General features: G+C 42.2%; 1 protein-coding gene across 3 annotated transcripts in view; it reads left to right on the forward strand.

Annotated features, from left to right (window-relative positions):
- The first annotated feature begins 304 nt into the window (after positions 1 to 304).
- Positions 305 to 14,027, forward strand: part of EPB41L5 (erythrocyte membrane protein band 4.1 like 5) — a 54,507-nt gene continuing 40,784 nt past the window's right edge. The window contains exons 1-3 of one of the 3 annotated variants that reach the window (XM_017823511.1): positions 305 to 479; positions 1,436 to 1,620; positions 11,738 to 11,842. In XM_017823511.1, coding sequence (XP_017679000.1) covers positions 1,441 to 1,620; positions 11,738 to 11,842 — 285 coding nt within the window. In that variant the 5' untranslated portion in view covers positions 305 to 479; positions 1,436 to 1,440. Of the gene's footprint in view, positions 480 to 610; positions 685 to 1,435; positions 1,621 to 11,737; positions 11,843 to 14,027 lie in introns of those variants that run through there. The other 2 variants (XM_017823510.1, XM_017823512.1) reach the window with 2 other exon arrangements.

A 14,027-nucleotide genomic window follows, 5' to 3' on the forward strand; every position in this document is an offset into this window, starting at 1 on the left:
ATGGTTTAGGCGCGCGTTTGCCTGAAGGTTCCAGTCCCCGCTGGGCAGCCGAGGGCTGGTCACAGTCCTGGCCGAGCCGCCGCGGAGCCAAACCTCTACGACACGTTAGCAAAACTACAGAAACTGAGCGAAACAATTCGAAACGGAACGCGTGCCCCAGCCTCAATTCCCGGGGAGCTGCCCCCGCTCCAGGCGCTGCCCCACCGCTCCCGGCAGGTCCAGGCTCCCCCCACGGCGCAGCACGTGGTCCGCGCCGCGCCCCCCGCCGCGCCCCTCCGCCGGGCGAAACCACCTGGCACGGGAAGGGGGAGCCCCTTCGCCACCGGGCTCCGCCCCGTTAAAGGGGCGATGGCCGCCCGGCGCGGCGGCAAGCATAGCGTTCCCTCTCCCGTCCGGCTGCCGCCTTCCCTGCCCGCCGCCCTCCGCCTCCAACCCCGCGCCCCGGCTCAGCGGGAGAGCGCGGCCGCGGGAGCGGCCAGGTGAGCGAGCGCGGAGCGGAAGGGAATGGCCGGCGCGTCGCCGCCCGTTTAAGGGCCTCCCACGTCGCTCCGCCACGTCCGGCGGCCCGGCCCCTCCCGGGGCTCCCTCGCCGCCCCCCGCCCGCCCCCGGGGCCTGGAGGAGCCGCCGCGGGGACGCTCCCGTCGCCCCGGCTGCGCCGCTCCCGCCGCGGGGCCGCTCGGCAGGTGAGGCCGCCCGACCGCCGGGGCCGCCGAGCGGGCGTTATGTAAGGGCAGGGGCAGCCGAGCGGGGCGGCGGCCGCGCTGAGGGGCGGCCGCGTCCCGGCTGGGTCCGCCCGCGGGGTCGGCGCTGAGTCTTCGCTGGGCTCCAGGTGTTTGTTTGCCCGACCCGGAGGGGCCGGCCCGGCGCCGGTCGCAGCCCTGGCGGGACGGGAACGGTGGGACGGGAACGGCTGTGCCCGAGAGGCGCTCGTCGGTCCTGATAGAGCCTTCCCTGTGGGAAAAACTGCACGCGCCGCTCCGGGGCGGGAAGGGGTCGCTTATCGCTTGTTTTCCATGAGAGGTGGAGTTTGTCAGCCAGGAAAGTAGCCGGTGGAATGTAGGGCTCAGTTGCTTTCCAGCTCTCAGGGAACATCCCCGCCTCTCTGGAGTGTGAGGGAGCGTTTGTTTCAGGGGAAGATCGCAGATAATTGCAGGAGATCTACGCGATCGCTGGTTTTTTCTCCTAAAAGTACTTTTAGATCGTCCCGAAAGAATCACCCAACCACCGCTAAAGGTTTGAGCTGGGTTGTTTTTTGTTTTGTTTTGTTTTTCAAAAGTAGCCGAAGACTGAGGATGTTTAAACCAGAGTGGAACATCTGTTTGACTCTCTGACACGTCTTTATTAAAGTCTGCTATTTTCTAAGAACTTTTAATGCAGGCTATTTTTTTTCCTGTAAAAAGCTAACATGTTCTCCTTCTCTCTTGGATTTCGTAGCAAAGATGCTGAGTTTTTTCCGTCGCACGCTGGGCCGGCGGTCCATGCGGAAACATGCGGAGAAGGAGCGGCTGAGAGAGGCCCAAAGGGCCGCCACCCACATCCCTGCGGCTGGTGATGCAAAATCCATCATCACCTGCCGAGTAGCGCTGCTGGACGGGACGGACGTCAGCGTGGACCTGCCGGTACGAGTGATGCGAGTTTGTTTGTTAAATACAGTTGGCTTGTGTCAATGTGATTGTGGTGTTTGCTGTTTGCACAAACAGCACAGCTATTTGCCATTGCAGGCTTGGTGTTCGCCAAGTTACTGGTCGTTAAAAGGTGCTGAAAGAATAGTTAACCTTATCATTCACTGAAACTAGAGTGTTTTGTTAGATGCCTTCGAGCCTTTGAACGCTTTCTAGTGTGTTAATGTAGTTGTTGTGCCAAGGCTTAAATCAGAGAGGGTAACATGTGGGATGAATTGGATTTTCTTTTTGGTGAGTTATCTATCTTGAGAAGGAGGGTAAATCTTTTGGCGTAACTGTTGAAGAGCAGGGATGAGCAGAAGTATGAGCAGTAATTTCTGTGTGGCTTTTGTTTGTCTTGGTTCTGTGTCAGAGATGGATGCAGTTTTTAACTCTAACTTGAGAGGGGAGGGGAAGAGGAAAAAATCTACTTCCTTTCCCTCCTCCGGGCAGATTATAAAGCAGGGATTGTCTCATAGCACAGTGTTTTATTGGGAGTGAGGTGTTAGCCACTATTTTACATTTCTAAAGCTTCCTTAATATGCACGTGCCTGTTCTGCTTACCTAATTACATACCTGGTTTTGGCCAACAGGATGAGCAGTAACAACAGAAGCCATGTGCTCTGTTTTTCCATTACCATGTGTTATAGTTGTTAGCCAGTTGTTTTGAGCTCCAAGGGCTGAGCATTAGGAACTTAGGAAACTGTGAATCTGCGAGACCTGACTAGTTCCATGGGATTTGGGCTGCAATCACAGGGGTGCTGGCGTTGGAACTGCTGACTAGAAAGAACATGTGGAACAGGCAGTCTTGAAATGGCTTTTCTTTCTTCTCTTTCCTATTTTAAGTGCAATTCTGGAGTGTTTCGGTAGTGTGAGGAAGTCAACTTTTTGATGTAGTGAGCAGAAATATATCCAGCAGATATCCAGAACCCCAATCTAGAGTTAGAGAAACCCTTTGGCATCTTTATTTGCAAAATTACTATAGAGATAGGTGTTTATAGAGGGCAGTAAAACTAATTTGTACATCTCTGAAGCAATGTAATGAACATATCCAGTGGTGCTTAGTGCCTAGGATGTTTGATTTGAGGCCAGGAATGCCCACAAACACTTTATAGCAAGAGTTAACATTTAAAAAGTACTCAAGTTTAAATTGGTGTCTTTACATAATCAGAGCAGTAATCTTTGGAGCTGGAGTTGGCTCTGTAGGCAAATTCCTGGCGGCTCTAACAACATTTCTAAGGCTTTGAGGAGCATAAATTGAACCCGAAGAGGTGTCACGACCTGCCACCTGGACTATAAAATATAGACCAGGGTGCAATAGTAACTATTTATTTCTACAGGAAACTTTTTTCACTTTTGCTTTTTCTTTTATACACCAATATAAAACCTTGACTGTGGAAATCTAAGTTATGAGTAACAGTACCAAATATGCTAAGTCAATGTAGCCAGATGCTGTAGTTGCAGTGCATCGTCAGTGACTGATATGTACCAGTTTCTTTGGTGATTAAAATAAAAGTAGATTAAATGTTTAATTTCAGATTCCTTAAAGTGTTTACTCTTGTTTCTCCACTTGCATCGTTCATATTTTGGGGTTGACTCTTAAAGAGGAAAGCAACAAAAGGTAGGGGAACAGGGGATGAAGTGTGGGGTACAAAATCTTGGCAAAACAACATTGCTTTCCAAAATCTAAAGCTTAAATTAAAAATAAACGTGTATATATATTTTTTCTTTTAAAAAAACTTTCTTTGGGAATCTTTGTCCTCTTTGAATTACGACCTTTTCCAAGACTGGTTCTGCTACTTTGTTGGCAGTAGATTTGCTTTAAAATGAGCTCTTTATCTCAAAGAGGTGCTCTCTGGTCTGCCAGTTCAGTTGTGCACGCTCCCATTGTCTACCTCAGTGCTGTGAAGTTGTTTTATTAAAAAAAATAAATAACAAAGTTTTTCCTAAGAATGAGTCACTTAGCAAACAGGTTAGTTCACAGCCAGGGAAAGAGTTGCCTTGGCAGGAATGAATGCCATACCTTTTTAAATCCATGGCTACGCAAATACTTTACAGTGGCATAAGTTGTTGCTGCCACAGGAGGAAAAGATGTTGCTTTCGTTATTGCGTTTGTCCTTGTTTTCGTGTACCCCTTGGCAGAAGAAACAGTTTTTTGGCAGCCAGGCAGTAAGCTAAGTCAAGAAAATGCTGTGGCTGAAAATAATCCGTATAATTTTGTTATGTTAGTTTCCAGCTGGAGTGATTCTGCAATCTGGTTCCCCATGTGCCTCCCCAAATGTGGTGAAGAAGCATTTAGAGGTGATACCAGGCTTAAGATTGCTTAAAATGCTCTTGAGCTGTATCCTTACAGTCAATTTGCTACTGAGAAGAGTATTCAATTCATATGATTGAATCTGAGGTTGCTGAATTTCTGTTTAAATTAGAAAAAAAAAAGACAAGGAAAAAGAACCCAACCACAAGGAACACTTAAGCCAAACACACTTCAGAGTTTTTAAGCATCAAAGACTGATGATTTACGAATATTGACAATGAGACAGAAGGGACACATTGTAAAGGATGCAATTGAGATTTAATTTATTAAACACTGAGCCAGGATTTGAGCAGTAACTCTGCTTTTTGTCCACTGATCTTATCTCTGGTGTCTGTCAAGCCACTTAATCTGTCTGCTTTTCTATTTCTTCTGTTGTTTTTAATTACAAAACTGCCTGACTTGAACCGTTCATCAAAGCCACAGTTGTACACAACGCATAGACTGGGTTCTTTTTAAGAATCTACTCATTTCATAGCCGTGTCAAAGACTGAAGAATATCAGTGTCATGTATACTATTTACTGACACTTTGGTATGTTCAAAGTGGGAGGCATGAACTTCACACGAGTTATCAGTGTTCTTTTGGGGCAGATCGAAAGGTGTCAGGTTTTTTCCCACACCTTCCTCTCAGATGTAAAGTTGTGTTTTGACCTGGTAATTTTCCTCATCTGTTACCACTCTTTTGAGGCTTTATGTTTGTCCAAATGCATTCAGTGATTTTGACAGACTTATCTGCTTAGTGAAACACTAAGAAGCTTATTATTTTGTTAATCTAGAAAAAGTTTGTATACAATAGATACTGGTTGTAACTGCTACTGTTGATGTTCATTATACATTCTGCTTTACTCTTAATTTGCCTTGTTCAACTTGGATAAAAGTTGGGTTATGCTTTTTCTTCCAATTTTTTAAGATCCTTGGGTGGAATGTTTGCTGAGTGATATGAGTGGTGAGAGGACAAGAACTCGTTTGCTGACATCCCTTATCTTACTGTTAATCCTGTTCCCATGTGAAACTAAACTCATCTTTCCCCACTGAACCTCCGGAATTCCCAAAACTCAAAAGCCATTGACAGCCCTGGTTTGCCACCTGAAGAGTCCATCAGCTTAGTCATAGCAATCTGGTCTCCCAGGGAAACCCCTCAACCTCTGGAATACTGGTTATTCTGGTGGTCATGGTTTGTGGGGAAAGACAGGTTAGGGGGGAAGCTCGTAGCAGTGTTTTTCCTTGAAAGCTGTTTTTCACTGGGGTCACTGACAGCTTGTGAAATACTTGGGAACAAAAATGTTTGTTAAGAATTTCAAATAAAGTTCTGTTTTGAGTACTAGAGATCTCCAGAGGATTTTTATATCAAAATATCTTAAGACTGAGTATTTGTTGTAGAGATAGTCAATTCTATGCTATTCATAACACTCATTTGGAGAGGGAAAAGATAATGTAGATAGAGGGGAGAGAAGGTAACATGAATAAATACATACACTTGGAATATGCACCTTTTTTAAAATTAGTGGATTGCTTTCTGTGGAGAAACAAGGTCAGCCTTACGATAGTGACAGATAGTAAGTGCAGGGTCTTATAGAAGCAGCACTGTACTTTGTGGAAGCCAGGGGTGTTTCGGTAAAAGAAGCTGACCCTGCTTAACCCACAATTTACATAATCTTCTCATGGATAATAGAATGTTAATTGTATTCCAGTTTCTGCAAGTGCAACCTAAGTTTTAGGTAAAAGCTTCTTAGTGGTATAAGATGAAAGACACGAATTATGAGAATGGATGCTCCCTGAGTAACTTTTCATCTTGGAATATTCCTTACTTATGCATGCGTGAAATTTGATATGGAGATTGCAAAATGAGATGTTTTTGTCCTTATTATAATGAAGTATCATTAAAACAAGGTCTTGTACAAACCAATCCAAGAGCTCTCTGGAAGAGTGGAAATGAGCTGTTTAGAGTTGTGGAGTACGGAATAAGATAAAAAAGGTCTGTATTTGTAGTGATTATTTTTAAAAAAGAAATCTATCTGGGATGCAAAAATCATTAATGAGTGCCAATGGCTTTTTGTTTGGAGAGAGATGATCTGTGTTGATCTGACTACAAGATCAGAGATGTATTATGATACTTGATTTTACTCAGTAATGCACTGTTTTTCTAAAGAGCTTTTTGAATACTTATGACCGCTTGATGAATATTTGAAGCTGTAAATATGAAATACATAATGCTGTTTGTGGCACAGATGCTGATTAACAAGAAAATCTAATACTGTTAAAAATGTTGGAAAATCAGTCATCAAATAAAATGAGTACTCTGAGTGTTTAAGGGTGGCTTTGAAATTTTCAAAATAAAGCTCAGCAGACAGATGTAGTAAGGACACAAATATTTGAACATGCCCCTATGTGTGTGTTAAGGCTATAAAGCTTTGGATTAAAACTTTTTTCCCGTGTGGTCTTTTGTCTGAAACTATTGACGTGCTTTTGAGGGTTTGCTTAAACTACTGAAAGGCCTTTAGGGAACTGAACCTGGACAAATCAGTGCTGAGCCGAGTGTTCTGAAGCAGAGGTGCCATCTGTGTGCTGTGAGGGGCTCCACCTGTAGTGCAGGGTGATCCCTTGCTTCCTGGGCTGCCAGATTTAAATGCACAGTGAGACTGAGTGTAAGACATAGGCAGGACACGCTGAGTTGTTTGAGCACATGTGAGCAGCTGCAGAGTCACGGGCTGCCTGCCCCGGGTCCTGCTGGGAGTCCAGGCATTTGGGGTTAGTGGCAGGTGAGCATTTCAGCCTTGCTGCGATGCTCTGTGCCCTGGCACGGTTGGAAAGGGAGGAAGGGAGCAGCTGGAAGCGAGCTGTGGTTGCTACCAGAGTGAATCGTTTGGCCTGCAGTGTGCTGCCAGAGTGTTTCTGGGGATGGTGCTGCAGGCCAGTGTAGTTGCCTCAAGGTTCAGCATTCTTAACTCACAGCGTAACAGTGAATTTTGTCTGAAGCCCTGCTTTCCTGCTGAACTGCCCCTGCAAAAGAGCTCAAGGACTTGAGGCTCTGGAATGCTCTTAATCAGAGTGCTCCTGAGAAGCCTGAAGGTGGAACACCAAATAAAACTGAAATGTTTGAGAATATGTTGCAGGGAGGCATTTAAACCTTAATGCTGGACAAGCAGTTTGGGTATATTCTGTATCAGAAAGAATTCAAAAATGGGGTAAATCAGCTGGAAGATATAAACTTTCAGGGAGATGAATCAGAGACTTCCACAAAACAAACTGACAAGTATGAGTGTTTTGAGTCTTTGTCTTTTTATGTAATAGGTTCAATAAGGTTGAGCACAGTACATTAAAATCCTTCTACATAGCACTCTAATATATGTACAGTAATGATGGGTATTGAAATCAGTTCTTTATAAAGATTTTTCAGAAATGTCTTTTTCTTTCTCCAGAGAATAACAGAATAAAATGTTTAATCACAAATTATTATCTTTCTGTATTTGTGAGACATTGAGTAAACAGAAGAATTGATAAGCTGTGTCTCTGGAGGTGGAAATTCTCTGCAGCCTTCAGGCTGCAAGGCTTTATATTCACAAGAGTATATGGCACATGTTGTCAAAGATGGGAGATAAACCAGAGACAGAGCAGAACTGGTGTTTTGCTGCCAGTGGCATCTTTAGATGAAGGAGAAAATTGGCTGGGGAGTTTGGAAAAGTTATTTGAAAGACTAGTGCTTGGAGTTTGAGGAGAGGAGCAGCTCCATTTGTAGGTCAATGCTTAAAGCTCTAAGAAGATCAGGGTGATACAAATAATGTGTACTTCTAACACTGCCTTTGTAAAGATAAGGGATTTTGACCCTCCAGTTCTCCAGCAAACCTTAATGGTGTTAACTATAGACACCGTTTGCATGATATTGAGATGAAATCTTTTTCCTTTAAAGCTTACTGTTGGAGCTTTCTCATGTCTTTTTTTTTTCCAAAAAAAATGTTGTTTGGGAGAAGGGGATTTACTTCATTTAAAAAGTGGAGAGGCTCATCTGCTGCTTCCGCACTGCTCTGGTCTGCAAACATGCGTAGGTGACATCCTAGCAACTGGGTAGCTGTAAATTCTGAGTGGGGATCCATCTCTGCCCTGGGTGTGTGTAAACAGTGTATTTCTAAGGAAACTGGTATGCATATGAATGGTAACCCTCCTGATAAGTTGACAAAAACTAGGAAGGGAGGGTTTTGCTATTTGATAGCTACTGGATGCAATGGCTACTACTGTTAATAAGAAATATTAACTTAATCATTTAAAGAAATCTTCTGAATGAAAAGAATGCTCCAAAACCACAAGGGATTCTAAGTCACCATGAAGGTAATGCCTACTGATCTCTTTTTTTTCAGAGTTTATCTTATATAGGGACTTCCATTTCTTCACAAAGAAAAGAAATAAGTAGGAGAAAATCCTTTTCTGATAAGCATTTTAGTTAGTAAATTAATTAGGTGGGCATTTTGGTTGGTTTGTTGTTGGTTTGGGTTTTTTTTCAAGTTTTAGAAAAAAAGAGTTCTCTGTGATTAAAAACCTAATAAAAACCTTAAGTGAGCTATTCAGCTGGTGCCCACCCAGCACAAGCTCTCTTGCCCAGCTGCTGTAAGCCCGTGTTCCTTCACCAGTGGTGGTCTGTATTGGCTGCTCTAGTGCTGAAAATGGCTTTTACGTCAGTGAGGCAGGTTGTGAGAGGAGGGTATAAATGCTGCTCTTCAAGTTTTAGGCAGTGACTGAGGTGCCTGAGTCGAGGTGGATGTCTCCAAATCACCTTATCCCGGCAACGAAGGGAGAAACCAGCACTCCGAGGTGAACACCCAACCTCGGTGCCGAGTTACCGGGGTTAAGCCCGGCCTTTGTAACACCTACTCAGCCAGCAATTGCAGTTATTAAGAACAGCAGGAGGTGTCATTAGGACATAGTTGGGAGCATCCCTTTCATTCGGGGAAGGGGGGCGGGGGCCGTGCGGTTCATACCAAAGTGATCAGAAGATACTTTTATCTCATTCCACAGTGTGGCAAACCCACTAGATATATAGCCTTATATATATATATATATGATATATTTTATTGAAGTTTTCCTGTTGTGAAGTGGTTGCTGTTGCTTCCTACAGAGAATAGCAAAGCGTGTAAATCAAGTAGTCAGGTTTTACTGAATTGTAAACCCGTGAGGAGTTTAATCTGTGCCCAGAAGGGAGGACCAGCCACTGACTGGACTGTTTGTGAGTGGAGTCGTTAATAGTTCATCGGTAACCATTAAGCAGTTTGAAAGTATTTGTCCTTTGAGAGTAACCTGAGCTCTGCTGCAAGGAAAAGAAAGGGGGGGGGGGGAAGAACGTGGGGTTAGCAGCAGGACAACAGTGTCACTTAAATGGAATGTTGCCGTTAAAAATTAGGGCAATTTTTCACAAGAAAATGTATCTTTTTGTAGTGTAGCTTTTTAAAAACACTTGATGTCGCAGTTTCATTGAATACAAAGAAACTAATTTTGATTCCTAAAAATTGACTGGTTACAAAGCAATAATATTTTTGCCTGCCGTTTGTTTAAATATAAGGAGGAGAGACTGCAGTAAGTAAAGAATGTGTGACACTTTTGCTGACTTGCACCAAATGCAGTTGGTGATGATTTAGTTCACATGCAGAGTAGTACATGATGAACTCCATGTTGACAGCCCTGGTGATTTAAGTCAGAAAACAACAAGTAGCCTTGGAAATCTTTCCACAGCCGATTCAATGCTTCTTCAGGGACTTTCTCCCACATTAGTTATTCTGGGTCCACTTAATCTTCAAGTCCTCTGCTGAGATGACCGAAATGGTGAACACACTGTGAAACTAACTTGATGCTACAGAAATTTGGTTCTAGTTGTTGGTAGTCTGAGATAGTATGTGCAGTATTCCAGGCATGAGTCAAAGTGTTTCTGTCACCAACAGGGAATTTGGCTGAGATAGCTGGTTAATTACAGTTTTAAAAGATGACCTATTGAGGAATTGAGAAGGATCCAAAGCATTTTGCTCAATAAGAGCAGATTTTCCACTAGTTTTAGACAAGCTGCAGAGAGCTTCATGCAGAACAGTGTTTTTCTAGTGTTACTGTGGCAAGTGCTGAATTTATTTCATTTGTATTAGTATATATTCTTGTTTAAGCAGAAGATACCCTATGCTGAGGAAAAATATGAACAGTTCAATGTCTTAGTCTGTAAAGACAGGCAACAGACTCAAATAGTGGAAGAAAAGCGTGGATTTACATATATATATGGTTTGCCTTAGGGCTTCTGTTAGGAGACTCTTGCTGGTGTTTAATTAATCTGTTATTGCCTGAAAAGTACTTTTTTCCTTAGGTGAACAGAAAAAACTTGCCCTGAACAAATTTGATTAGGCCAAAATCTCAGTATTTTCATTGCACAATGTTTCTGGGTTCTGTGTGTATGCTTCCCTTCTATTCCCCCTGTTCTCCCCAATACTTGGAAATAAATAACTGTGTGAGAACTTGCTTAGGCAGGCTCAGTTTACAGACTTGTTTTTATATTTTCCTTTGAACTGTGATATATCATGTTGGATTTAAGTGAGGCATGAAGTAAACCAGTGATTAGGATTGCAAAGTTAAATATAAAATGTTTGAAGATCAGGGTAGAGGAAGGTGGCAAAAATTACACATGCAACTTTACTTACTTAGATATTACTTGCTGATTAAACCTGATTGTTTCTGAGAATATGAATTTGGCTGACCCAGAATTTTGAGAGTTGGACTAAATCTGCTAATTAGTTGCTCACTAAAAATATGCTTAGAAAGTAAGCCCATTTCTCAAGTTGTGAATGTATAAATATTAGGATAAAAAGATTGCAAGATGATAGCATTATGGAAATAAAGGAATCCTTAAGCTTCTTGCAGAGTAAGCATAAATCCTTTCTGCATTTCTTTGCATTTAAAAATATTTCTTTTCAACACCGTGACTTGTACTCCAACTTACTAATTTATTAATGTATTTTATTACGTTTAGGCATCTTAGGTATAACTGTTAAACTGTTCTTTCTGTTTATTGCTATAAAAGAGTTCATAGCATGAAAAATGCATACTGTGTAGAAACTTCTTGGTGCTACTTATATGCCTTCTCTTTAAAAAGAACTGCTTAATTTTTTAGATCATCACTGTAAAAATGATGTTTCCTTGGGGGCCAGGCCTAAGTTTTTTCATAAATTATGTATGAGCATATGTGGTGGCTTTTGCACCTAGAAGTGAGTTTTATGAACTTAGTTTTGTAAATGTGTTATCTAAGTACTATTTGTTCAAGTTGCCTGCCCCAAACTATTTCCTGGTAACTGTTAAAAGCACTTGCTAATGGAATGCTATATCCTAATTCAATAGGCTTTGCTACCTGCTTCAAAACTGGTGAATTGCCTAGATATCAAACAGTAGTAAATTCATAAGCAATTTGCTGTACTTGGCTCTGAAAATTTTCCATGGCATTAGTTATTGCAATTGTACTAGCAGTGTTTCCAGTTCTGTTGAATTTCAGTGAGTAAGGAGATCCTAAGAGGGAAAATGATAAAATGGCATTTTAACACTGTTGTGCTTCCTGTGGGGTGTACATTTGCCTTTAAGAAAAACAGCCATCAAAAAATATGAGGGGGAAAAAAGGTCCATATTGTATTTTCCGAAGCTAAATTTTGTGATTCTCCTACTACTGGAATTAGAATAGAAAGTATATCTAGAAGAAGGTAGATACCACAATAAACCTGCCTGATGAGTACTTAAACCTTTTATATTTTCAGAAAAAAGCCAAAGGCCAGCTGCTGTTTGAACAGATCATGTATCATCTGGACCTTATAGAAAGTGACTACTTTGGATTAAGGTTCATGGATTCTGCACAAGTGGCGGTGAGTAGCAATGCTCTTTTTTTAAGCAACAGTCTAAAAGTTAAATCTTAATATTGACAGAAATCCTACAGGAAAGCTGCCTTTTGCAAGTTAGGTTTTGTGCAGAAGCTTTATGGTGTGTTAGTTTCAGTGTCCCTGAGTTTAATTCCACCTTCAGCACTAACAAATTACAATGCTGTTGTCTCTTCCTTTCTTGTCTTTTGCGTGTTTCTGTCACACCTCCTGTTGTCACTGGGCAGGCTGGTCCAGCAGGACCCCAGAGCCTGGCATCATGTAGAAACTCGTGGTGCTGCTGATGCAGAGAGAAAGGGGCAGAACTAGAGTGTGTGCTTGGCTCTTTGTTGTTCTACAGAGTGGAGAAAGGTTTCCTTTGCCAATGCCATCAACGTTCTCATCAGCAAAAGTCATCCTGTTAATGTTTGCTTGCAGGAGGGGTATACCTTTGATTTGTTCAAATTAGTTGTTACTCAGACCTGCAGCTAGAAACTGTTGGGAGGATATAGGTGTGTTTGTATGTACCAGACAGTTGGAGTAGAGGGTTCTTCCAAGCCCTCATTTGATTGTGTTTTATTGTGTGTTTGTAAAAATGTAAAGGGTTTTGACAACAGAAGCAGAGCATTGTTTGTCAGAAACAACCACAGTTCTTTCACCTGGGGGCTGTGCAGTTTTATATAGATTCTTCTTAGAGCCAAGTACTTAATCCTGCCCACAAGGATAGCTCCAAATTAAGTGAGCTGTTAGGCAAGGAGCGGTTTTTTCTCTGTCCTGCATCCCTATAACTTAAGCCTGTATTCACTTAGCCCAGCATCCCCAGGTAGAATGAGATCTGAGTTTTCATACTGTATATGTCAATCTTATTTGTTAGATCTATGACCTAACATTTTCTGTTTTTCAAAGACACTTCAGAGTTATTTCATGATTAGGATGGCAAAGGGGAAGCACAGGCGGTTTCTGCTGAGCCAAACATCTGAATTGTTCAAGGTCAGCAGAGAAAATGGAGGTAGTGACTTATATTCCTTTACTTATGTGAAGGTCCATGTCCAGAACAATTTGAAGGTGATCTCATAAGTATTACAGCTTTGTACAATGGCAGAAAACTCCACAAACTTGAATCTTTGAAAGAAGCTTTGGACACAGTACACTGCCCCAAAACACATTTATAACCTGGTGGCTTCTTTTCAAAGAAGCGATCAGATTTTATATTTAGCTTGTAATTGTAGAGAACATTCTCTTTAGAGAAGATCACTGGTGATCAAGATCTGAAGCAAACTAATGGCTGGTGGGATTAGCTGTTGCTGGGCTGAAGTTCCCAGCAGTGAAAACTGATCTTAAACCTCTTGCAGAACAGAGACATTTAACACTAAGGAGGAAAAGACCACTACAGTAGTGGAGGGATGGCATTCAGAACCATGCATACCAATAGAAATGAGAAAACAGCTCATTGCACACCATTTTATATTTATAAAAATCATGTTAATTTTGTTAAGCCTACACAGTCCAGGATGTTGGGTTTTGATAGTGAATGACTCCATTGCATTTATCTTTTTGTACCTGTATGGTTTAGGTATCCTGTCTTCTGAAGTATTTCCACATCTCTAGGATCTCATAGAGTGGGTTAGTTTTAACTGGTGAAACTATCTGTATGATAAATGTTTTTCTCCTACTGATGTTAGCAAATAAGGCCATTGCATCTTGAAATGGGGAAATAAGAGTTAATCTTTTCTGTCTCAGCAATGGCTGTTGGCTTGCTTTTGTCCAGCAAATTGTTACTTCCAGTCCTGACAGCACCTGATCAAGTATTTGATACTGCACAGTCTACCAGGTACAGGGGATTTCGAGCTTGGTTTGCTTCCTTTTTTTATCTATCTGTGACTGAAAAGCAGCAGAGTAGAGATAACAATCTGTTTAAACTGGACCTTAATGATGTACTGTGTATAACGAAGCAGAAAAGACTGGATTTTGCCAGAAGAGCTGAATGCAACAGCCAGAGATAATTAATTGCTTTGAGAAATGAAGAACTGTTGCGATAGCAGCCATTCCTGCAAAGAGGAGCTGGCGAGTTCTAGCAGAAACCCAGTCTGCAGCTGGAAACAAAGACAGAGACTAATCAAGTGACTTGTCAAAGATTATTCAGGAGACCTGTTAAATAAACAGTGTAAGAACCAAGTCCTTACTGTGGACAGAA

This window comes from Lepidothrix coronata, unplaced genomic scaffold (assembly GCF_001604755.1).
Source record: "Lepidothrix coronata isolate B3197 unplaced genomic scaffold, Lepidothrix_coronata-1.0 Scaffold103, whole genome shotgun sequence".
Taxonomy (NCBI): domain Eukaryota; kingdom Metazoa; phylum Chordata; class Aves; order Passeriformes; family Pipridae; genus Lepidothrix; species Lepidothrix coronata.